This window comes from Balaenoptera musculus, chromosome 5, assembly GCF_009873245.2.
Source record: "Balaenoptera musculus isolate JJ_BM4_2016_0621 chromosome 5, mBalMus1.pri.v3, whole genome shotgun sequence".
NCBI lineage: Eukaryota > Metazoa > Chordata > Mammalia > Artiodactyla > Balaenopteridae > Balaenoptera > Balaenoptera musculus.
The window spans coordinates 123,873,416-123,899,664 of NC_045789.1; the positions used below are offsets into that span (position 1 = coordinate 123,873,416).

General features: G+C 34.6%; 1 protein-coding gene across 1 annotated transcript in view; it reads left to right on the forward strand.

Annotated features, from left to right (window-relative positions):
* Nucleotides 1-26,249, forward strand: part of FAT4 (FAT atypical cadherin 4) — a 170,317-nt gene that overhangs the window by 54,166 nt on the left and 89,902 nt on the right. Inside the window, exon 3 of the mRNA XM_036852687.1 lies at nucleotides 17,631-17,762. Coding sequence (XP_036708582.1) covers nucleotides 17,631-17,762 — 132 coding nt within the window. The remainder of the gene's footprint in view (nucleotides 1-17,630; nucleotides 17,763-26,249) is intronic.

A 26,249-nucleotide genomic window follows, 5' to 3' on the forward strand; every position in this document is an offset into this window, starting at 1 on the left:
ATAAACCTAGTCACACAAGCCCCTATTTTCAAAACTATGAAGCATCAGTGTAATTTAACAAGCTTGATAGTATTCCATGACACATAACTAAAACTATTCTTTAGAAAAACTCAGAAAGGAAGATGCTGTCTATAAACAGCCGTCTTTGTTGGCTTCAGTACAAATAAATTATATAAAATAGGCATCACTTCCTTATTCTGTAGATTAACTGATTTCAAAGGCCTCTTACCTACTTTTTAAGAACTTTAGCAAGATATAATTCACTCTTCATAAAGTTCATCCCTTTAAGGGGTAAATTCCCTGGTTTTTAGTACATTCACAGAACTGTCCAGATTGACCCGTATTTTCTCTCTTTGCTTGTTGAAGAGCATCTATCCCCACAAAGTGTTCGGTAGTGGCATTCTACCAGTACTTGCTGAATAAACCACTTCATGGATATAAGGGTATAGCAGAGGGAGCCGGATAATCCTAGCTAAATGCAGATGAAATAGCTTGTAAAAACACAAGGAGTAATTAAGTATTCAGATATAGATTCCCAGAGGCATGCAAATAGATGATTAAAATAACATGTTTATTTGTAATTTTAGCACCTAGAGAAACAGTGTGGGCTTGTTAGCATCAGATAAGTTGCCAAGTATGACATTTGTCTCATATATTTGGAATCACTTTATGTGGGGCTTAAATTCATAGACACATCTTAACATCTTCAGAGCAAAATGAATTAACACTCAAGAGTAGTTTTTTTTTTTAAATAGATTGTCACTTGAGAAAGGGCAACATCATAACATTTAGTGGCAAAAGTTGAAATTTTTCTATGGGCCCTAGTGATTTAACAGCTCATAAAACCAACAAAAGGAAAGTTTGATCCTTATTTTAGGTTCCTTCTTGTTGATTCTAAGTTGAAAGCATAGCAAGAACGTTTTCACTGGCAGTCTCCTTTATCTTAAAATTTAATGGTACAACATATTTGTCAAAAGCAGCTAAATTATTTCTCATGTGTACACTTGGTTGAGGCAGTTATTACTATAGAAAAGATGAAAAAAAAATGAGATTTTATTCCTATCTTGTTTCACCCGTAGCTCCAATGAGCATTTGCCTGAGTGTTCCTCTTCATTCCACTGAATGATTATTCTTTATGTTTACTCCGTCCTTGGCCACCCGCTTGGGTGCCCTAATGAGTGGGTTCCCTGGAGTTTGGGCCTGGAACTGTGTATTATGAAAATTCTGTCTGGTGATTCTAATTTGTAAACCTCGTTAGAAACCACTGCATTGAAAGTAAGTAAGCTCTTTTTTATCTCTGCCCTGGGTTCAGTAGTTTTCATTATCCAGTAGATGTCTTTGTAACTTACCTCAAGAGATTTTCCTGACTTTTGATGCCGTCCACAAGAGCATTTTAAGGAACTACTTAATCACTATTTTTAACTGATTCTAAGATTTTATTAAAAAACATTTTAATGTGTGATAATTACTAGTAAGTTTTTCATTTTAATAAGAAATTACTAAGATTTATAGTCACTGGCACTATGTGATGACTATGTTGATAGTCACCATCATTATATGATGAGTTTATATTTGTCTGACATTCTGCAAAACTTCATTATTTTTGCATTTGGAAGCTTCATGTTATATGTGAAGAAGCTGAGGCTTAGAAAAGGTGACAGGTGCCTGGATAATAGCATCAAGATTAAAACTGAGGAATGTAGAGGTAACTTTGCTAAATCTCACCCTGCTGATTAACAGAGACCTTATTTTCAGCAAAACAACATATACAATTATTGCTATTAATTTGAATTTTATTGAGTATACATTTAATTTGAAAATTTTTATTGGTTTCTGATTTGTAAATACATTTACAAAGTTTTTACCAAGTTTATACTTTTACGTATTTAAGAATGTACTGTTTCTACTCCAGATTATGCTGTTCTTCCTACCCTTATGTTTCCTTGTCTTACACTTAATGTTATTTCTGAAAGTAGACCCCAAATAAGCTAATTTTGGTTTCACTAAGATTTTCTTAAATATAAACCACTAGTAAGTCTTAAATATATTATTTTATGACTATTAACTAATACATACTTGAGTGGTTATTTATTCTTTTGTTACATATGTTCTGAGTAATCATGCACATTTTATTTTATTTTATTTTTTTGAGCTGGTTTCCTTTTTTTAAAATTTTTATTGGAGTATAGTTGCTTTACAGTGTTGTGTTAGTTTCTACTGTCCAGCAAAGTGAATCAGCTATACATATACATATATCCCCTCTTTTTTGGATTTCCTTCCCATTTAGGTCACCACAGAGCACTGAGTAGAGTGCCCTGTGCTATACAGTAGGTTCTCATTAGTTATCTATTTTATACATAGTATCAATAGTGTATATTTGTCAATCCCAATCTCCCAATTTATCCCACCTCCCCCCTTGGTATCCATGCATTTATTCTCTATTTCTTCTTTGTGAATAAGATTGTCTATACCAATTTTTTCAGATTCCACATATATTCATTAATAGACGATATTTGTTTTTCTCTTTCTGACTTACTGCACTCTGTATGACAGTCTCTAGGTCCATCCATGTCTCTACAAATGGCCCAATTTTGTCCTCTTTATGGCTAAGTAATATTCCATTGTATATATGTACCACATCTTCTTTATCCATTCCTCTGTTGATGGGCATTTAGGATGCCATTGTTACAAAAAGAATAAAATACCTAGTAATAAACCTACCTAAGGAGGCAAAAGACCAGTACACAGAAAACTATAAGACACTGATGAAAGAAATCAAAGATGACACAAACAGATGGAGAGGTATACTATGTTCTTGGATTGAAAGAATCAATATTGTGAAAATGACTATACTACCGAAAGCAATCTACAGATTCAATGCAATCCCTATCAAATTACCAACGGCATTTTTCACAGAACTAGAACAAAAAATTTTACAATTTGTATGGAAACACAGAAGACATTGAATAGCAAAAGCAATCTTGAGGAAAAAAAAAAAAAAAAACAGAGCTGGAGGAATCAGGCTCCCTGACTTCAGACTATACTACAGGGCTACAGTAATAAAGACAGTATGGTACTGGCACAAAAACAGAAATATAGATCCTGCACATTTTAAAAGACAAGTTATTAATCAAATTAAACTTTTAAATTTTAGATTTTTATAGGTAACATTTGCTTTTCCTAAGCACTGTACTTCTAAGAATTAAAATATACTCTAATTATGAATAAACAGATTAAAAAATGTTGGCAAAGCCTTGCAAACCAAGGCAAAATTAGAACATTTTAGTTGATTTTAATATTACCTTAGCAAATAGAAATAAGAAGTTAGATGTTTTAAAAATATTCATTAAAAGTAGGGGAAACCTTGTTCATTTATTCACACAACTATTGTCTCTAGTAGGCAATTGAGTATGAATTATAATTTGTGGTTTCCTTTAATGAACAGTTTGCTCAAGCAGAAAACCTGAAAGAATATTACACACAGGGTTGTGACAGCTTATTGAGACCTAGAGCATAAGACGTGAGCACTCCTCTCCTCAAACACTTACAATTTTAAAAAATTCATAGATGTGAGAATAGCCATTGCCAGACAAAAAGTATACCTACTCTGTTCCACACTTACAGATATATTTCTAGTTGCATATATTGTATTGAATTGGATATAAAGACCGATGAATTTAGGAATATAATCTTTAAAACCTAAGCTGTTTGCAGCAAAATGTCATTGTAAGAGCCCAAGATAAAGGATAACTTTAAGAATGTCATTAGGTCGATGAGGTCAGAAAAGATGGTTTTGATCATTGTTACACATCTACCGCTTAAAATAGCACATAGTAAGCCTTAAGTAAATATTTATTGGATAAATTAATGAAAAACAACTACAGAAGTATAGTTGTTGCTCAGAAAGGTAATATATGACACATCAGTCATTTTTAATATAAAAATAAGCTGTAATTTAATATTATTTCTTGAGATGGGTATTGGGTCAGAAACTTTTTTTCCTTATCACAGATGAGTCATAAAACTAATTTGAAAATCACAGAGAATCTCAAATTAGGTCCCTGAATAGACAATTATTAATTGTAAAGTATCTTCTTTTAAGGAGGTAATATTTGTGTTACAGATTCTTGGCTCCAGGAATTTTATACATATCTTCTAATCTTTGGTTTTGCAAATCTATTTTTTCATGTGACTAAAAAAATATTTATCATTATTCCTGCTCACCAAATATTGCAGTGCAATTTTTCAAATAGATATGAGCATATCCTTTAAATTTAACAACATTCAAAACACTATGCAATAAAATAAGAGAAAAAATTTCATGCTCAGTGTTCACCATTGTAATATAACTTAGATTACTTTCTCAATTGCTACTATGAAAACTTTAAATGTAGGAAGTAAACTGCACTGAGAAGATTAAGTTTTTCTAAAGGTGGTTTCATTGGCAATGTAGTAACTGGGAACTATGTTCTCTATTGTAGAATGTTTATGAAAACTGCTTGGTTTGCAATTTCATTGGTTTTATTGAAAGCTCATGATGTACAAAAAAAAAAAAAAAAAGATGTGCTTTGTGAATAAGAACTGTATCTACACAAGGATCAACAGAAAAAAACCTTGATTAAATGAAGTGTGGAAAATGGTTACAGGCTCATTCCAATATCTTTGAGTTTGCAGTTACTTGGAAGCATAAAGTTTGTCGTGCCTTAGTTTTGACACAGAATATACTTTTTTAAAAAAGTGAGAACAAATTTTATTTTATTGCCATGATTAAAAACATGTCAAAGAGAATGAAAAATGTTAACATATTAAATCAACTTTTAAAAAGTGAATTAATAGATTGTAGAGCTCTAAAACAAACACATCGATATTTTCTAGTAAATAAATTTTATGTATTTAATCTTTCTCTTCACTGAAATTTGAATTTAATTCATACTTGTTATATTTTAAAGAAGGAAATTTCCAACTTGTATTTCCTATGCTTTTATGGAGTTTATTCTTAGGGAAATTAGGTGGGTGAAGGTGGTTTTCTACTACAAAGACACAAATTGAAAGAGGTAAACTTAGCTCTTGTAAATACTATTACTACATTCAAATAACAATATTAACTTGCAAGGGTCTTTTTTTGTCACAGTCAATAGTCTAATTTGAGGGTTTTGTTTCTTTTTAGAAAATACTTTACAAAGAAAGACTATGCAGTGTAATGGACAAATGTTTTTGTTAAATGGGAATTTTATATGAAAATTTGCACAATGATTTTTCATATATATACATAGAATATTAAAAATTGTCAATAAAAACATGACAATGCTTAATCACACTTTAGTATTAATAAAAAAGTTAAAGACTATTAAAACTGTAATTTATTCTCTTATTAAAAAGTATTCTCTGATTAACTGAGAAAACACTCATAGGCTCTAATATCTAAATACAATCACTAGAGGAAAGGGATAGATTTCCTGTAACATTTATTAACATAAGCAGACTGTGAGAATTCTATTAGTCTAGACAGGAGAACTGCAATGTTTCTTTTGTTTTTCTTATTAATTTTGACAGACTTGAAGTGCTTGCAATTCTGCACTACCAGGTTTCCATGAATCCCCTACTCTGATATAGTTTAATTTTTGCATACTTACCATGGGTTTAAAAAATGCTTTAAAATGTTTTTTAAAAAGTTACTTAAATATGAGTGCAGAAAAAACTAATTAGTAATGGAAGATTACATGAAATATTTTTCTTTTGTTTTGGTTTTAGTGAAAAGAATATGCCTTTGAAAAATAAAATCAAAGCATCTATTGATGTCATCCTACTCATGGTTATAGAGTCATAAATTGAGAAAGAGTGAGAGTATATTTGGACAAAATAATCAAACCATGTTATTTCATGGAGATGATTACTTGTAGTCAGTAAGTATTTATGATTGGCATATCTTTTTCATTACTCTTGAGTCTAATCTCTTAAAGTATAGAGATGTTTTATTGTAATTTGCTCATTTTTTTCTCTTTTCGAGAGAGTACACTTCTGTAGCAGTTCAATGATTTCTTTAAAGTGAAATACTTTTTAAAAAATGTATTAATCTTCTTGTGATACTGTTATCACACTAAAAAATTTGGTACTTTGGCTTTGACAATGAGAAATAGAAGACAACCTTCCACACTGAAATTCTTTTTAAAGAAAATGTATTTTACCATTTATTTCTTTATTTTTTACATTTAAAAATATTCTTTCCTATTAATTAGTTTTTACTTTGATAAACATCAGGGAATCATTCTTAGGACTTTCGCTACTCAGTGTAATTGTTACAGTTGATGGTTCACCCCAGCTGGTGTCCTCTGCTCTTAATTTTGCATATAAAATACCATTCTCTTCATTTTTATGTATATAACTACAAGATGTTCTACTGCAATAAGCATACTGGCTTTTAAATCATAGAATAAATGTAAATTAAGTGCCTACTGTACGCTAAACACTATGCCAGAAACTAAATGTTCCATGTTCCACTGAAGCTTAGTAGAGAAACTGTCCTTCTTAATTCATTGAAATAGGCTTTCTAAATATAATTAAGCACAGTGCATTGCAAAAAATTTATGCTTTGACAGTGAATTCAAAGTTTTCAGAAGATATATTTTATACTTTAGATTAAAGTTATATTCACTCCTGATTATTGATGAGCTAATGCTGTTTCATATGAATAGAAATTGTTACATTTTTTGAAGTTAAAAAACCACAAAACTATAAATGGGACTTCAATTTTACAGTGTGAAATAGTTGTTTAAAATATATAAAGAAATACAAGCAGTATAAACTAATAACCAACTAAAATAAGATAGAATAGCTATAAGTCAAAACATGATGTCTGGGGCTTCCCTGGTGGCGCAGTGGTTAAGAATCTGCCTGCCAATGCAGGGGACACGGGTTCGAGCCCTGGTCTGGGAGGATCCCACATGCCGCGGAGCGACTAGGCCCGTGAGCCACAACTACTGAGCCTGCGCGTCTGGAGCCTGTGCTCCGCAACGGGAGAGGCCACGACGGTGAGAGGCCCGCGCACCGCGATGAAGAGTGGCCCCCGCTCTCCACAAATGGAGAAAGCCCTCGCACAGAAACGAAGACCCAACACAGCCAAAAATAAAAATATAAATAAATAAACAAATTTATAAAAAAAAAAAAAAAAAAAAAAACATGATGTCTTTGGTATTGAGTAATAGAAATTTCTTTAAAGGTGAAAGCTAATGTGAAAAGGTGAAATGGGGCAGAGGGATCATTTTGGCATTGTTGCAATTCCATAAGAAAAGTCTAGCCAGGCCTCATGTGGGTACTAGAAAACCACTAAAGGCGGGACCACTTATTCATAGGAGCTGCATTGTAGTTGTGCCATTATTATTTTCTTGTAGTGTTTCCTATTTTTTTCATAAATTTCACTCTTAAGAAAGACGATTTCATTGACTCAACCCAGTCATAATTTGTTCCTCTTGGGTCAAGTATTCCCACCCTCTTGCTCTACTTTTTAGATTGTGGGAGGGGCGGGGGAGCTTGATCAAAACTTGATCATATCTTGTTTTGCATTGTCCTTCTAAAGGGGAATGGTGTGTTAAGGATGGGAAGTTATACAGGGTAGGAAGATGTTAGTAAGTTCATAGCATTAAAAATTACCTCATAGTATAAGGTATACTACAGATATCAGTATACATTAACTTTTTTTTTCTTCTTTTTGCCCCTCATTTTAAACAGAACAGTAATCCATTATTTAAAACATAATAATAAACATATTCAGTAAATGAATCCATTTTTTTTGCCTTAACGTATCTGTCAGCTATTGCCACAATAATGTTGCATAATAAAGAGCCACACAGTCTCAAAGCCCTACAGCAATACACATTTATTCTCATGCATCTTTGTGTAGGCAGTTGGGTTGATCTAGCCTGGGCTCAACTGGAAAGCTCTGCTTCAGGCTACAAGTCTCTCCGTGTCAATGTCTCCTCTATTCAATGTCTGTTGTCTGGTACTAGTGAACTAGCAGGGACATAGTATTCTAGTAACCATGGCAGATGTACAAGAAAGCAGATACATTTCAAATCTGCACTTGGGTCATATTTGTAAATATCCCATTGACTGAAACAGTATCATGGATGAGCCCAAAGTCAAGAGGCAGAGAAACTCCACCTAAAGGTGGGAGAGACTGTGAAGTTGCTTATAGGGATGGGTGAAAAATTGGGATCAATAATTCAATCTACCACAGCTTGTATCTTTAATATAAATCAAACTGCTTTTCTATTTTTCAGCAGTCTTAATAGAAGCCTTTTCTTTTAAAAAAATCCAGGACCTATTAAGTCAAAAAAAAAAGTGAAGAAAAATTTGGTGGAATATTTTTATTTGTTTTTCTTATACTACATTTTCCTTTTGATGTGTGTTTACCACATTCAGATGAACAACTGTTGAAAAGTGTACTCCAGGATGCTTTTGCAGGGTGTTTGTTTTGAAGACTAGTATAAAAATTTCCATAAAGTTTCATATGCAACCACAGATATTTTAACTTGATACTTTATTCTGCATTTACTTTTAGGCGTCCTTAAGAATCTGTTAAAATGCAGAAATTATGCGGTATTGATTTCAGGAAAAGTTGAAGTGGTTACACATGATTGCCTTTGCCTTAAAAGAAATCCTTATTTGGTTCTAATTTGAACAATATTGAAAGCACAACAAAACTAGCTTTTTATTATGTCACCACACATTTGGTGAGTTATGGAAAGCATTTTATTTCAGGAATGGAGTTAACTGTGTCTTGTCCGCACTTCTAGCCATTCTTGTCATTTCTGGCTACTGTCCAAGCCTGCCTGTGACTCATACATACTTCTTTCCTGGTGAGAAATGCATTGAAATCCCGGGAACATATGCTGCTGACTGCTAGAAGAGTTTTAGTGGTGAGAGATTAATGTAATTGCTTTTGTTTGAGAAATATAATTGGTCACAGTTACATACATGTAGCTTATATGTAAAATATGTTCTATTTTAAAACTCAAGACAGTCATTTTTATTTTGCTTTTAAAAATGACGCTGAAAGGAATCTAAAATGCATATGCTTCCTTCTTTCCTCTTATTCCAGAATAGTTGGAAGGGAAAAAAGTACAAACTTATGTGAAATAAATGCACAGATATCTAAATATACACAAAACTTAATTTAAATTTCAGGTGTAAAGTTTGAAATGACAAAGTATTTGTTAGCCTAAAATTCCAAAAAGAGTATTCTAATTCCCAAATTAAATGTTGCTTCCTCAAATATTATCATTATATCATGTTTCTCTTATTAAAGTGTTTTCTCTTCAAAAATATAGTAAAATAATGTTTAGTATATAAGGTAATATGTTAGTGCTAAATTTCTGTGAAATACATGATTTTTCTATTTTTTCTTGTCATTCTGAAGAAACACTGTACCTAAATGCAAAGATTTCCTTTCTGATGATCCCTGAAGCTTCAGTAAAGCTGGAGCCTGCAACAGACCTGTGTTCTCAAGAATTTCTAGTTCATGTATACATGCAGTAGTGGTGCTATTAATTTTCTCTAATAGGTCACATCTAACCCCTACTGGTCTTCCATTGTATGGGATCATAGGTCATCTTTCCATAGTTTGATTTCCCCCATTTTCTTCAAGATTTCAGTTTCAAAAGTTCAGAAATACCATCAAGATGAGACAGTACACTATGATTACAGCTACCACAGACTCTTGTGTATAAGGGTGGTTATACCTCATAAATAAATAAATACCTCAAAGCATTGTTCACAGAGTATGATTGGACCTTCCATACCTATGCAGTCCAAACAAGACATTCCTGACATTTAGGGACTTTTAGATGTAAACTGTTCTTTGCTAGGGCTCTCTCATAACTAAAGTATGAGTCACTTGCAAACCATAATAGATTTTGGCTCTGCAACATGATGAAGTGTTCTGGATGTAGTGAAACACTTCACCCAGACTTATGGCAGCAGAATTCCCAGTGGTCATCCAAAATAGGGAAAGAAATGAAGAACAAAATTAAAGGAAATATGCAAACCCTGGCACCATCCCTTCATGGAAATACAGCTCTTTATTCTTGTTGTTAAGAGATGGAAGTACTTGGAGTTTAAACCCATAAATGATAGTACAAGTAGGTGTTGAATTTTCTTGTTCCTAATGACTGAACTTAACCTCATACTTGAAATTTTAAAAAGAGGTAAGATATATGCCCTACCAAATGAAATTATTTGGTTAGTTCTTCTACCAAAAGGCTAATATAGAATGTCAAACTTTCTGCAGAAATGTAATTAGACCTTCTGCTATGTATTCTCAATATATATAGGCTTTGACATAAATTTACTAAATAAAGCCTTGTTATTGGAAGCCAACATAGCATGCAAAATGTGTCAATCCCACTGAATTGGGTGAATCACATAGTATTTCGCTTCATTTGAAGAGAGGGAATGGGAAGTTATTGCCAAACATTTAAAATATAAATTTGATTATTTACTTGAGCCATGGTTTTGATATTTCTATCTTGATGTCTTTGTTTAATGAATGTTGCTCTTGATTCCCAAGTTTAATGTCAAGTCATAGAATGTTTCTTTGCACACACCACCCTGATGTCCCCCAGCACGAAGCCTCTCACTGAATTGCAGGCAGACTCATACTTCACACACAGCCTCATCTCAGACAGGAAAGGTGGAGTTTTCCTTTTCAGAGCCAAAGGAAGTGACAGCTCAGGCTTGATAGTTGTACTGATCCTGGTGTGGATTTCAGTTTGGTTACTTTGCTTTCAGCTTCAACTTCTCACTTGAACCTCCATACAGAAAATTAAATGCTAGATTTCAGCATTTTGTTTCATGCTGATGAAACAAAAATTGTTTTGTGTGTAAGATTAGACTTTATCCTCACTGAATTTCAGTAGCACCTACACAACATAAACTAGGGCATCGTTTAGCAAAGTGTTATTGGAGTGACATCATAATGACCTATTAAGGGTAATGCACATTTGAATGACCTCAGTTATTTTTTCAGGTTTATTCATGACTTTTGTGGCATTTAGTGTAGTTGTTTCTGAAGCAGTGATGGGCATTTCATAGTATCTTATATTCCAATCTCCCAACTGGGAGATTTCCTGAATTGTTATTGTATATGTTTATACACAAGATGTTTTTCCTGAAGCTCTTTTAAATCATTCTTCTGAGTATAAAGTTATTGAATTATCATCAGATATAATGTCATATTATAAAAATTATACATGATGGCATCATGGACACACAAGAACTAGGAAATCAATGGAATTGGATTGGTTCTAAATATTATTGTAATATAGGGCAAATTTGATGAATACATTCCTTATATACCAGTAACATATCTAATTTATTAAATTTGCTGAACATGTGACTTAATAAAAATGTAAAAATAACCTGGGTTTTCTTTTAAAACAAATATCTCTGGAGAGAAAGTTACATGCTAGAGATGGATAAGTTGTGAGAATGCAAAAATGAGCAAGATAATTTTTGCCCTCAAAATTCTAGAAGTTACAAATTTGAGCAGTATAAATGATCTGTTAACCTTTGCAGTGACCAATTTCTATGATATATAAATGTGTTAAAGAAATCAGAGCAAAAAATACTTCCCTTGAAATAAATATTTTTGGGCAGAATTATTAATTAAAAAGGTGTGTTTAAATACAATCTGGTGGCATTATCACAATATCTTTGGAGGTAATACATGTGAACCCTAAGCATTATTTTTGGTGCAATGCTTTGTCACAATTTATGTGGCAATAGTAGTATTTGAGAAACTTGGAGTGTCAATTTCACAAAAATAAAAAGGCAGTAATATAAATAATTACATCTGGCACTAAAAAAAGCAACTAATCAAGCACTATTTGCTGTGATATGTCTTCTTTTACTGTTTTATAGTTTATATACTTTATGTCTGTCCCACCAACCATTTAGACTTTAGTCATTTCTGAAAATGAATATTACTGCATCTTTTGAGAAAAAGAAATAGCTTCTTTGTAGACATTTTAAAAGCAGTAACTTTTACTGATACCTACAGAGAATTTAGCTATAGTTTCTTTACTTGTAATGTATATCCACCGCCTTTTTGCTGAAGGTTTAATAGTCTTCCAGTGACATCGATAAGGCAAACCTTCACAGATTATTTTCCCTTAATGTAAATATATATAAAGGAATTTAAAAATGGGCAAGAATGTGGATAAAATAGTATTTGTAGGGTAGATAATCAAACATTAATTTCTTCAAACATTATTTTCCCGTACACATCAAATGCATATTTCGTTTGAATGATCTCTGTCTTCGTGCAAAGATTAGAGACAGTGGTCTAAGGCATATTATGCTGCTTGCTCCCTAGCGTGATTCTTTCCACAGATCTCTGCAAAAATCAGTGGACTAGAGTTAAGAGGCTGACAATAGTTTTTCTTAGATAAATCACTTGACATTTCAATGCCTTGCTTTTGATTAGGAGATGAACTTGATGAAATCTAAGATTCCTTCTAAGAATTTTAATATTTCTTCTTGCAAATGAATGGATTTCTAAACCTTTGTTGTATTATAAATTCTACAATCTTACAAAAGAAAAAAGAAAGATTATTTTTCAGAACATGTTATGTAGGTTGCAGGAAGATTGTGAATTAAAAATATGTTTTGGGGCATTTTTCATCCTGATTCACTAAGAACCACTTTATTTAGCTTGCAGAGAGATTGTGTATTTAAGAATATGTTTTTAATTGTGGTTGAGATAGTGACCACAATGCAATTATCAGTTCATTAACTGGAGAATGAGCTCATAATGGACCTTGATATTTTAGTCAATTCCTTAGCCTTGAATATAGTGTATTACTTCTGTAATATCAACTTAACTTAGTGAAATACCATATTTTATATTTACACATATGTAATGATTTGATAATTGCTATTGCTAACTAGCAATTGCTCATTTATTATGTAGCTGTATTCTGATTTATTGACTTAAAAAATTAAAAGTAAATCCCCAAGATATAACATCATTCCTGATGCAGTGCAGAATAAAACGATAAATTGCATATAACAGGAAAAAAATTTTAAAGAGAAAAGCATTGTACTCATTTCATAGCAACTATTTGCACAGTAAGAGTTTTAGTTTTTAAGTATCCATTTGGCTATTCAGCAAGTGGAATATCAAGGATTCTATTCCTTCAGCATAAATAAGTTTGGTGACAATATTTAAAGCCATATTTTTAATTAACTTTTACCTTTACAAAACTACCAAAAGACAGACCAATTTTTAATGAATTGATCATTAGCTCCTTAATCTCGGTCATGTTTTTGTCTTTAAATATCATCATTTACCAAGGTTTCACTGCCTAGGGATCAGATGCCTCAGCTTAGAAAGTCATTATTCTGAGGGTACCTAAATGGTAATGGAGTGATGGCCGTAGCCAATACCTATGGTTCAGCCGTTAGCTGTAGCTGATGTTTTTACTATGAATAAGTCAACCAAAAAGCTACCAACTGCCTTTGTAATTGTAGCAGGTGAAACCACATATGTTCCTTAAGGGTCAAGTATCTAAGTACAAAGGTCAACATTTGATAGGCAGGCATAAAATATGCAAGTAACTTATCTTAACGGTGTAATGTTTCTTTCATCTTTGAGGGTCAATTTTCACCAACTTACAGAATTGACACCTTAAAATGTCCCCAGACTTAAGTTATGGAAGCTACTGGCAGTTTGTATTTGTTTTGTTTTCATTTAAAATACAGCCACTTGTGAAGGGAAGCTTCTGAGTTCAAAATGTGATATTTTTCAGACTTTCCTGGTGGTCTAGCGGTTAAGACTCTGCGCTTCCAATGCAGAGGTCATGGGTTTGATCCCTCGTCGGGGAACTAAGATCCCACATGTGCACAGCTTGGCCTAAAAAATAAAAAAAAAATTTAAAATGTGATAGTTTTTACAAAATAATATTTAAATGCAATTATTTTGCTTATTTCAGGTCCAGATAAATATAAAAATAGATGTAAAACACTAAAGGGGCAATGCTGGCACTAAAAGCTTAGCTATGCTGTAGTTTTTGGTATGTCTTTTAAAAGAATGGAATGTATTTATCAACATATACATTTTTTAGTTTAGGAATTATATTTTAGACAGTTTTTAAATCGCAGAATTTTAAAATAAACCACTAATAGCCATTATCTGTATTATTTAAAGTTATCTAATTTGTACAGAAAGAAAGGACTCTTTAAAAATTATAATGTCTTAATACTTATTTCCAGATATCTTCTCTAAATTTTAATGTTTGACTCCTTTGTTTTATATGATAATATTTCAAAACAAATCATACCAAATCTTAGTCCAAAGAGGGGGTAGTAATGGAATAAGACTCTCAGGTTGGTGGCAGATCCAAGAGAGTGAGCCAAGTGCATGTTAGGATCTGGAGTCATCAAGAGAGATGGTAACTGCCAAGGACAAGATGCAGGGCAGTTCAAAGAATTATCCATGGTGTGGGGGACTAACTTCTTGGAATCAAGATGTCAACAATGTGTTTTCCTGGAGGTAGTTGTAAATGTTTCTATTTGTACATATTTCCATGATCAAACTTCATTTCTTCCCCACAAGGGATGGTGGCCTTATTTTCATCTGTATTTTTAATGACTAACTTATACCCTTTATGTGATAGATCCTAAAATATTACGTGAATAAATATTGGAATCAGTGACCACCTCACAGGCAAACAGGGTCCATGATCTTGGAATTCTTGGTAGTAGAAACATGGCAGACCGAATCAGAAGTGAAGGGATTGCAGGATGACACCTACTTACGCCAATGAGTTCAAATCTCCTCTCCTAGGTAATTCGTACCCCAGGCAATTGAGGGAATCTAGAGGAGTCATGCTGAAAGCTTTTCAGGAATACTTGAGGAAGTGTGAAGTGGAGAAGAGAGACTGGACAGTTAGAGAAAATATCCAGATTTTTCTTTAAAAAGGAATATAAAGTTTCAACTTTTTGATTGGCAAGCTGACACTGATTTGGAAAAAGCATAATCTGGCTTATTAAATGGATGCCCTATTGTATCCTTAACCAAAAATATAACCTTTGCATATATCAGATCCAACGATGAGATGTTCTAGATCTGTGTCTATAACTGGTTGATTCTAGATACATTCAGAAATGTTTAGTTTTGAACTCATTAATATTTAACTAAATTTATTCTTGCTAATAAAAAAGGAGATACTTTTCTGTACCTGAAGTGATGGAGTTGGCCAAAATTTCATAGAAAACACATGATCACAGACTTTTAGAGCTGTATCTAGGAATCACCTAGTTCATTTTAATTTTTTATTTCTGACAAAGATTTATAGGCTGACCCAAGATTATATGGCTAGTTAGTTCATATGTAAGTGTTCCAAATTCCAGACAGGAATAATATGCACATTTGTAAAAATATATTTATATAGCTGTGACATACTTTTCAGATATGATTCATTATGTTTATTGAACACACACACAAGCGAGGGAGATATGTGTGGAGAGAGAGAAAGACAGGTTTGCATTGTAGTGAAGAAAACTTACTGACTTACTAGCTCTTAACCTATGTACCTTTGGTTAACTCATTTCTCTAATGGAAGATAATAGTACCTGCCTCATAGGGCTCTTTTGAGGATTTTATATGTATATATGTGTGTGTGTGTGGATGCATGTGTATATGTGTGTACACATACATATAACTTAAAACAGTGTTTGGCATGTGCATGTTAGTTATAACTATTAAAATATAGAAGGGTCTTGTTCAATTCATGCACTCATAATGAAGACTCTTTCTATTATACCCAACATGCTTCTAGTGTGTGGTACAGGTCCTGATGTATCTTTGATGTCATGTTTAATTGGTGCCAATCTGGATTCTCTTTACCCTCAATTTAGTGTTCTTCCTCCCCCCCACAGACATGCACATATACTTACATAAACACACACTCATATATGCAGTCTCTCTCTTGTTCTGAGGAACACCTAGTTCTGTCCTGGTAGTTTGAAAACCAAGATCTACTTTTTATTGAATGCTTCCCTCTGTGCTAGGCATTTTGCCGGCATCATCAAGGTTTAGTCTTCATAAAATGGTCCAAGATAAATGTTATTATCCTAATTTTAAGATAAGGAGACAGAGGCTCAGAGAAATTAAGTGTTCCAGTTTCCCCAGTTAATAAGTTGCAGAGACAGAATCTGAACTCTGATCTTTCTAATTCGAAAACTCATATTGTTTACAACCTTGCAAGGAAGTTGGAAATGCTCCTTATAGACTGCAGTTTTAGCCATTGTGGATCTTTTCTAAAGGAAGTGGTGTAGAGAATGATGTCAGCCAAAAAAGAAGTGGCAGATTTCTAACTACTGAGGCTGTCTTAACCATTTCCTAGACTAATTTGAGCCACTAGCTATGATCAAAACTGTCCTGTTAAATGGTGGAACTATAGTAATTATTTAGTACTGAATTTTGTATATTGTTTTCTGGGTTTTCCTTTTTTATCAATTGCTCATCTGTTTACTTGCCTAGCTTTCCTGTATTTCCCACTCATTCCTTGCCAGAGAATAATGACAGTCCTACCTACTACTTCTCCCTCCACCCAAGCCCACCCTCCTCTCTTCCTGGAAAAGAAGAAACCAGAATTCTTTTGCTCTCTCCTAATATTCATACTCATCACTCTTGGATCTGATGGAATTTTTACAGTATAACTATAAAAGATGACATTTCATCCTAGGAGAAAAATGTCCTGGTTATATCTGAGCTAAATGGATGGATGGATTTTTCTCCATGACTTGATTTTGTGACCCAACTGGGGAAACTTTCAGTTTTATTAGCAGCTGTCTCCCCTTTTCTTATCAGATATTCAGCTTTTAGCACCTAGCTCGAAAGAGAAAACACATGGTTTAAAGTTATTATTTAAACTTCACAAATTGTTATCTCTAAACAATTTTTCTTAGGTAGGGAAACAAATAACTCTGACAAGGATCTTTCAAACAAAGCTGTTAATATTTGCAATTTATATGAATGCTACATCTGAATGGAATGATTGTTTAGCTTTAGTCACATTAAGAAGTGTTGAAAGGAGTGGAAATAGAAAGAAAAGATGTGTGTAGTTTTCTTCCCCCAAAGATTGAGAGTTGACTTTAAAGGGAAAAATGCTGAGTGTTTCTTAAAACAAAATGTGAACTTCTTTATTTCCTTTGGACATTAGTTGCCAATATGTAAACATTTCAGGAAGAAATTTTATACAACCTCATCTGTGTGTCAGGCAACATTTAATGGTTGAAAGACAGACAGTCCTAAGTCTGAACAATTCTTCACTGGTGCACAAATCTGGGGATTAAAATGACAGTTGATCGTGGACCTATTCTATTATAAACTCCAAGTTGATCATTTAAAATCAGTTACAATCAACAAGTCAAATGATCTTTATTTGCCTTTTATATTTTCCTATAAATATTTCACAACTTTCTCTAGGGTATTTTCTGTTTTTGATGTCGTATATGAAGGTTCTGATTCTTTTTGGAAGGACTATTTGAATAGACTCTTGGTATACAATTTAATTGGTATCTTGCAGACATATGCAATATTCATACATTGTTTCTTTCTCTCCTTGTAGGTAGAAATAACACTTCAGGATATCAATGACAATCCACCAGTGTTCCCAACCGACATGCTGGATCTCACAGTGGAGGAGAACACTGGAGATGGCTCTAAGATTATGCAACTAACAGCCATGGATGCTGACGAGGTAGTTTAGACACTCTCTGAATTTTTGAAACCTAGTATTCCAGTGATCTATCAAATTTCTATTGTATGTTGACAACATTTGTTTCCTAATAACTAAGGTTAAGCGTTGTGTGCTCTTTTCCAAAGAAATTAAGTAATTCTTGAAATGTGATATAGGAATGTTAAAATACAGACTGTCTACTCGTAATTTTCCTTTGATCAGCAGTTAACAGCTCAGTTCATTGCTGGCTACATTTTGGATTTCTATCCTATAGCATATATAGCTAAGAATTTATTTTTTATTTGTAATTGAAAAAAGCAAATTATTTACAATTAAAAAAAATTAAGGCTACCTTGCAACTTTTCATTTAATTTGCATATATACATATATGCAAATATAAATATATATAATTTAATTATAGCCTTATATATTTTAAGGAAATTATCTAGGTAGCTAATGAGTTTTCAATTCCATTAATAAACAGAAATTTCTTTCCTAGTGGTAAATTGAAATTTGGGGGCACAATCTAGATTTCTATCTTCTGTATTTATATTTTAAGTTAGCTAATGCTCCAAATGGCATGGCAGCTTATATAATTTGTAATTTACATTTTTCCCATTAAAAAAATAGTATCACTTGTTTTCTCCTTCTTGCTAGGTAAAGGGTTTAATTAATGTTCTAGAGTTTTGGAAAGAGGAATAATGTTCCCCTACGCTAGTATACCCTTTCCCTTTAAGCTAAGCCCCAAACAGGTCAGATAATTTAATTTCCTTACCCTCAATTAAAATCCAGAAGTATCTGAAAACTTGATTTTTGGCTTATTTCTTTGACTTTAAAAAGGTAAATAATTCAATAGCAGACTAATTTTTAACAGCCAGTACAGAAATGTAATAACGTAGTCATTTATACATTTTGCCAAATTTCCTTTTCCTAAGGACAAGGAAACAAAATAAAGCAAGGGCATTTAGGTAATTGTAGTTTTCTACTGAAAAAGATTTGGTGTTTCAAGTTTAGTACCTCCTCCTCAATTTTATATAGAGAAAAGTTTATTCCCAACTCCAGCTACCATTAAGAGTTGTGTGCAGAATATTTCTATTATTATTGATAGATATGAAATATCATCAACTATAATTTAGTAAATACTGCATTTCCTTAAAGCTCATCATTGATAATATATATTTGGGTAGCTCAATTCACAAAATTTCATTATCTCTTATTTAGCAAAATAGCTAAAAAACAACAACAAAAAGGAAGCTCATGCAATTGATATAAGCCTACGCAATCGATACATCAAATAATTGTAATTGTAACAACTGCTCTGTTAGCTATACTCTGTAGAAACAGAACGAATAAACCTCATTTATTTCAAGTGATTTATCCAAGGCAGGAAGCAATAGTATGTTAATTATAATATATATATATATATATATATTCTGATGGGATACACTAGTCTCTTAAGACCTGATTGTTTGAAAGAGATGCCAACATTCAACCCTTTTAATACTATTATGTTGATACTGTTAAAATTTTATTTTCCTCTCTACTTTTTCTTTTCAAGATATGACAAAGAAGGGTTAATGCAAATGCAATGCTGCCTGCATGTTTTTTTTCTCTCTTTAACTTTTCTGTGTGTGTGTATGCCCGCACACACTTGCATTGTCTTCAAGTTCATCTTTTGAGATGTGTTTATATTTATGATGAAATTTGAAGAAGGCTGGGAAAGTCCTATGTCTCTAGGTATTTACACCAACACGGTTTTAGTGTACTTTGTTTTATTTCTATTGAGCTTTGTTTTTCAAGTTAAAAAAATGTAAGTAACCATGCTGGTGTTATCCTTAGGTGTTCCAGGTTTTTTTTTTTTTTTTTTAAATTACTAAATGTAAGGTGATGATAGCTAGGATATGCAAGAAGTGCATTTGAGGTGAGAAAGAGTGGGGAGTTAAAGGGACAGAAAGGGGTAAAGTTATAAAGCAGGAATAGCTAGGGAAAAGAAAGGAGAATTGTTTGCAATTCAGGGGGCTGTAGGGATGTTGACAAGTTGTGCAGGATGTGACTGCCCCTGAAGACATAAAAATCACCACTGAGTATTTTGTAATAGGACCTGTGTGCGGGGGCAAGGAGCGGGGAGGTGGAAGGAGGAAAAGGCAGCAGAGGATGGGAGGAAGTAGTTTCACCTGCAACTTTAAAGAAAAGAAGGGGAGGAGACCTTCAAGATGGCGGAGGAGGAAGAGGTGGAGATCACCTTCCTCCCCACAGATACATCAGAAATACATCTAGGGCTTCCCTGGTGGCGCAGTGGTTGGGAATCTGCCTGCCAATGCAGGGGACACGGGTTCGAGCCCTGGTCTGGGAAGATCCCACATGCCGCGGAGCAACTGGGCCCGTGAGCCACAGCTACTGAGCCTGCGCGTCTGGAGCCTGTGCTCCGCAACAAGAGAGGCCGCGATAGTGAGAGGCCCGCGCACCGTGATGAAGAGTGGCCCCCACTTGCCACAACTGGAGAAAGCCCTCGCACAGAAATGAAGACCCAACACAGCTAAAATAAATAAATTAATTAATTAAAAAAAAAAAAAAAAAAAAAAGAAATACATCTACATGTGGAACAACTCCTACTGAACACCTACTGAACGCTGGCAGAAGACCTCAGACCTCCCAAAAGGCAAGAAACTCCCCACCTACCTGGGTAGGTCAAAAGAAAAAAGAAAAAACAGAGACAAAGAATAGGGACGGGACCTGCACCAGTGGGAGGGAGCCGTGAAGGAGGGAAGGTGTCCACACACTAGGAAGCCCCTTCCCGGGCGGAGACTGCGGGTGGCGGAGGGGGGAAGCTTCGGAGCCACGCAGGAGAGCGCAGCCACAGGGGTGCGGAGGGCAAAGCGGAGAGATTCCCGCACAGAGGCTCGGCACCGACCAGCACTCACCAGCCCAAGAGGCTTGTCTTCTCCCCCGCCGGGGCGGGCGGGGCTGGGAGCTGAGGCTCGGGCTTCGGAGGTCGGATCGCAGGGAGAGGACTGGGGTTGGCGGCATGAACACAGCCTGAAGGGGGATAGTGAGCCACAGCTAGCCGGGAGGGAGTCCGGGGAAAAGTCTGGAGCTGCCGAAGAGGCAAGAGACTTTTTCTTGCATCTTTGTTTCCTGGTGCGCGAGGAGAGGGGATTAAGAGCGCCTCTTAAAGGAGCTCCAGAGACGGGCACGAGCCGCGGCTATCAGCGTGGACCCCAGAGACGGGCATGGGATGCTAAGGCTGCTGCTGCCGCCACCAGGAAGCCTGTGTGCGAGCACAGGTCACTATTCACACCTGCCCTCCCGGGAGCCTGTGCAGCCCGCCACTGCCAGGGTCCCATGATCCAGGGACAACTTCCCCCGGAGAACACACGGCGCACCTCAGGTTGGTGCAGCATCATGCCAGCTCGCCCCGCATCCGTACCCCTCCCTCTCCCCGGCCTGAGTGAGCCAGAGCCCCCGAATCAGCTGCTCCTTTAACCCCATCCTGTCTGAGTGAAGAACAGACGCCCTCAGGTGACCTACACACAGAGGCGGGGCCAAATCCAAAGCTGAACCCTGGGAGCTGTGGGAACAAAGAAGAGAAAGGGAAATCTCTCCCAGCAGCCTCAGGAGCAGTGGATTAAATCTCCACAATCAACTTGATGTACCCTGCATCTGTGGAATACCTGAATAGACAAGGAATCATCCCAAAATTTAGGCAGTGGACTTTGGGAGCAACGATATATATATATTTTTCCTTTTTCTCTTTTTGTGAGTGTGTATGTGTATGCTTCTTTGTGTAATTTTGACTGTATAGCTTTGCTTTTACCATTTGCCCTAGGATTCTGTCTGTCCATTTCTTTGTTGTTGTTGCTTTTTTTCTTTTTAGTATAGTTTTTAGCGCTTGTTATCATTGGTGGATTTGTTTTTTGCTTTGGTTGCTCTCCTCTTTCTTTCTTTGTTTTTTTAATTATTATTATTTTTAATAATTATTTTTTATTTTAATAACTTTATTTTATTTTATTTCATTTTTTCTTTCGTTCTTTCTTTTTTTCTCCCTTTTCTTCTGAGCCGTGTGACTGATAGGGTCTTGTTGCTCTGGCTGGGTGTCAGGACTGTGCCTCTGAGGTGGGAGAGCCGAGTTCAGGACATTGGTCCACCAGAGACCTCCCAGCTCCATGTAATATCAAATGGTGAAAGCTCTCCCAGAGATTATAGGAAAATTGTAAGACACTGCTGAAAGAAATTAAACATGATACAAACAGGTGGAGAGATATACCGTGTTCTTGGATTGGAAGAATCAACATTGTGAAAATGACTATACTACCCAAAGCAATCTACAGATTCAATGCAATCCCTATCAAACTACCACTGGTATTTTTAACAGAACTAGAACAAAAAATTTCACAGTTTGTATGGAAGCACAAAAGACTCCGAATAGCCAAAGCAATCTTGAGAAAGAAAAACGGAGCTGGAGGAATCAGACTCCCTGACTTCAGACTATATGACAAAGCTACAGTAATCAAGACAGTATGGTACTGGCACAAAAACAGAAATATAGATCAATGGAACAGGATAGAAAGCCCAGAGATAAACCCACGCACATATGGTCACCTTATCTTTGATAAAGGAGGCAAGAATATACAATGGAGAAGAGACAGCCTCTTCAATAAGTGGTGCTGGGAAAACTGGACAGCTACATGTAAAAGAATGAAATTAGAACACTTCCTAACACCATACACAAAAATAAACTCAAAATGGATTAAAGACCTAAATGTAATGCCAGATAATATAAAACTCTTAGAGGAAAACATAGGCAGAACACTCTATGACATAAATCACAGCAAGATCCTTTTTGACCCACCTCCTAGAGAAATGGAAATAAAAACAAAAACAAACAAATGGGAACTAATGAAACTTAAAAGCTTTTGTTCAGCAAAGGAAACCATAAACAAGACGAAAAGACAACCCTCAGAATGGGAGGAAATATTTGCAAATGAAGCAAGTGACAAAGGATTAATCTCCAAAATTTACAAGCAGCTCATGCAGCTCAATATCCGAAAAACAAACAACCCAATCCAAAGATGGGCAGAAGACCTAAACAGACATTTCTCCATAGAAGATATACAGATTGCCAACAAACACATGAAAGGATGCTCGACATCACTAATCATTAGAGAAATGCAAATCAAAACTACAATGAGGTATCACCTCACACCAGTCAGAATGGCCATCATCAAAAAATCTACAAACAATAAATGCTGGAGAGGGTGTGGAGGAAAGGGAACTCTCTTGCACTGTTGGCGGGAATGTAAATTGATACAGCCATTATGGAGAAGTGTATGGCGGTTCCTTAAAAAACTAAAAATAGAACTACCATATAACCCAGCAATGCCACTACTGGGCATATTCCCTGAGAAAACCATAATTCAAAAAGAGTCATGTACCACATTGTTCACTGCAGCGCTATTTACAATAGCCAGGACATGGAAGCAACCTAAGTGTCCATCAACAGATGAATGGATAAAGAAGATGTGGCACATATATACAATGGAATATTACTCAGCCATAAAAGGAAATGAAATTGAGTTATTTGTAGTGAGGTGGATGGACCTAGAGACTGTCATACAGAGTGAAGTAAGTCAGAAAGAGAAAAACATATACCGTATGCTAACACATATATATGGAATCTAAAAAAAAAAAGGTTATTAAGAACCTAGGGGCCGGACAGGAATAAATACGCAGATGTAGAGAATGGACTTGAGGACACGGGGAGGGGAAGGGTAATCTGGGACGAAGTGAGAGATTGGCACGGACTTATTTATACTACCAAATGTAAAATAGCTAGTGGGAAGCAGCTGCATAGCACAGGGAGATCAGCTCAGTGCTTTGTGACCACCTAGAGGGGTGGGATAGGGAGGGTGGGAGGGAGATGCAAGAGGGAGGAGATATGGGGATATATGTATATGTATAGCTGATTCACTATTTTATAAAGCAGAACTAACACACCATTGTAAAGCAATTGTACTCCAATAAAGATGTTTTTAAAAAAAAGGAAAAAGAAAAGGAGGACATTTTTGGAAAACTGCATTTGGACTCTTATGTTTAAAAGATTAAGCTCCTGAGGTTGTTTTCCTTCTTGGATATGTTTTCTCTTAAATTTTTTAGTAGCATTTTAATGACTACTGACTATTTCCAATACTGGCTTTAGAAACCAATTTCTTTGGCTGTATGCCATGCATAATGGATACCTAGGCTTCCTATGGCATTCAGAATTATTGGCTGTTTCCTTTTTTGAGTGGTTTATAATAAATTAATATTAATGCTTTTAGGTAAACCTTCTATCTTCTTCTCTATTGTCAGCTCCTTACCTCTTAGTTAAATTTGAAAATATGTATATATATATGTTTGAAATGTTTTCTCTCTTACCAAATCATGGCTCTGTTTTCTTTCTTCATCTAGTTTTGAGTAGGAATCAATATTGAAAGCAAGGAGTTGCTTTTACTTTGTGGCCAGCATTAAATTTTCACACAACTATCCAGTAGATTGATTTTGTAAGATTAATAGAATTCTTTAAAATGCTAAGATTATGTAGGTAATCAGCAAATTATGTCCATATAGTCTTTAGTTTATACACTTGTCCTTAATTACTAAATTGAACATAAAAATATTAGTATGTTAGAGAAACTAGTAGGTCACTGAAGAGTAATGCCTGGGTAAAGGCATCAGTTTTAGAAAGCAATATATACACGTTGAACGTAATTTAAATATCTTTTGAAACATGTGTTGGATCAAGATACACATCTCTCAGAAGCATGTGACATTGTCAGTCTCTTGTTTCCTTCAATAAACAGAATTATTATGCTTGTAATTGGCCAGGATACTCAAGCATTGTTCCATGGTACCATACGTGTTTTTGAAAATACTACTTAAGTTCATAAAATGCATTTGCAATTTATAGCTATTTACTTTTAGAATTCCTTCCACTTACTTTTGTCTCTGTGATTCCTCAGGAGAGTGGAATATTTTTAAACAGCATTATTTCCACTGGGCTACAGCTGAAATACGATATTTGTTTCTTGTAGCATTGCTGATACTGCATATTTGGAATATTAAATAAATAGACTTTTCAAAAGACCTAATTAAATCATTACTCTTGGCTACGCATTTTCAGACATTCACTAGAACTACTAATGCACCACATCAGCTGATTTTGAAAGTGAAAAAGATGGTTTATCGACATAGTCTGATGCCTTTGCTTCTGTTCAGAAGAATTATCATAAGTTTAGGAGTATTAATTATTATACTCATTTTACAGACAGGACATTTCTAAATTTCAAACCATTTGTACAATAGCTTGAAATATGTTTTTGTATCTTGGCTTTCCCCTAGTTTCCAAATTCCATTTTAATAGGTCAGAATTGAGTGTAGCTGTTTTTCCCTGGACTGTTTTACCAGAATAATCGAATTCCTTGTGAAATAGAACAAATGGTACAGAACGTGGTCAGATTAGAAGTCTAAAATTCTTATTGAATGTTTTTGTTAAACCATACAGTTACAATAAATATGTTAGATACTCTATGTACACCTGAATATACAAGATAAATGTGCATAGTATGTTAAACCCATCTGTTCCATTACTAAATTGAAATGTTCTTTGAGGTATTCACGTTACTAAATTTTAAGGTTGGCTTAGGGAATGCAGTACAAATATAGCAAATGCCACTAAACGTAAATTTTGAAAGAGTATTTTTGCCTTCGACTGTTAGAAATCATCCCCTTATATGTTTGGTCATGAAGATAAAATATATTTAATCTGTGATGGAAAAGATGTATGGAAACTTCAGCTGCTGAAATTTCCCAGCATGTCAGCTTTATAGTCTAAACACCCTAAATTTATATTCTTCCTAATATCTTCTGGAGAGTTCTTAGCCTGTATATTTTAATAAATACCTTGCTATAGCTTAATGTGGTAAAAAAAAGTATATTTGCTTTTTGTGAGTATATTTAAATCAAAAAGCAATTTTTGAAGTTAACAATTACAACACTACTTATACCTCAGTGTCAAGACTCAATATTACATATTAACAGGAAATCAGAAAATATTTTCCTTGGGATATATAGCAACTCTAATCAAATTTTTACTTAAATTATTTATTTGCAAACAACTCAGTCATCAAATACATTTAACTGGTTATATTTCTTTTATAAGAAAATAATTAAAATAGGACTAAAAGTAACAATTAGCATTGTCATACACTTAAAGCTTCTCAAGGATTGTTCTAGGTCCTTTACACGTATAAGCGCCTTTAATCCTCAGAGCAGCCCTATGTGGCAGGTATTATTACCAATCCGATTGTCCAGGTAAGGAAACACAGGCTCAAAGAGGTTAGGTAGTGGCCCAATGACACACAATTAATAAGTAGTAGAGCAAATATTCAAGCCCAAAACTATGACCCCAGAGCATCAGATCTCAACCAGTACAGTGTATAATATTTAACTCAATATTTCAATTATAATATA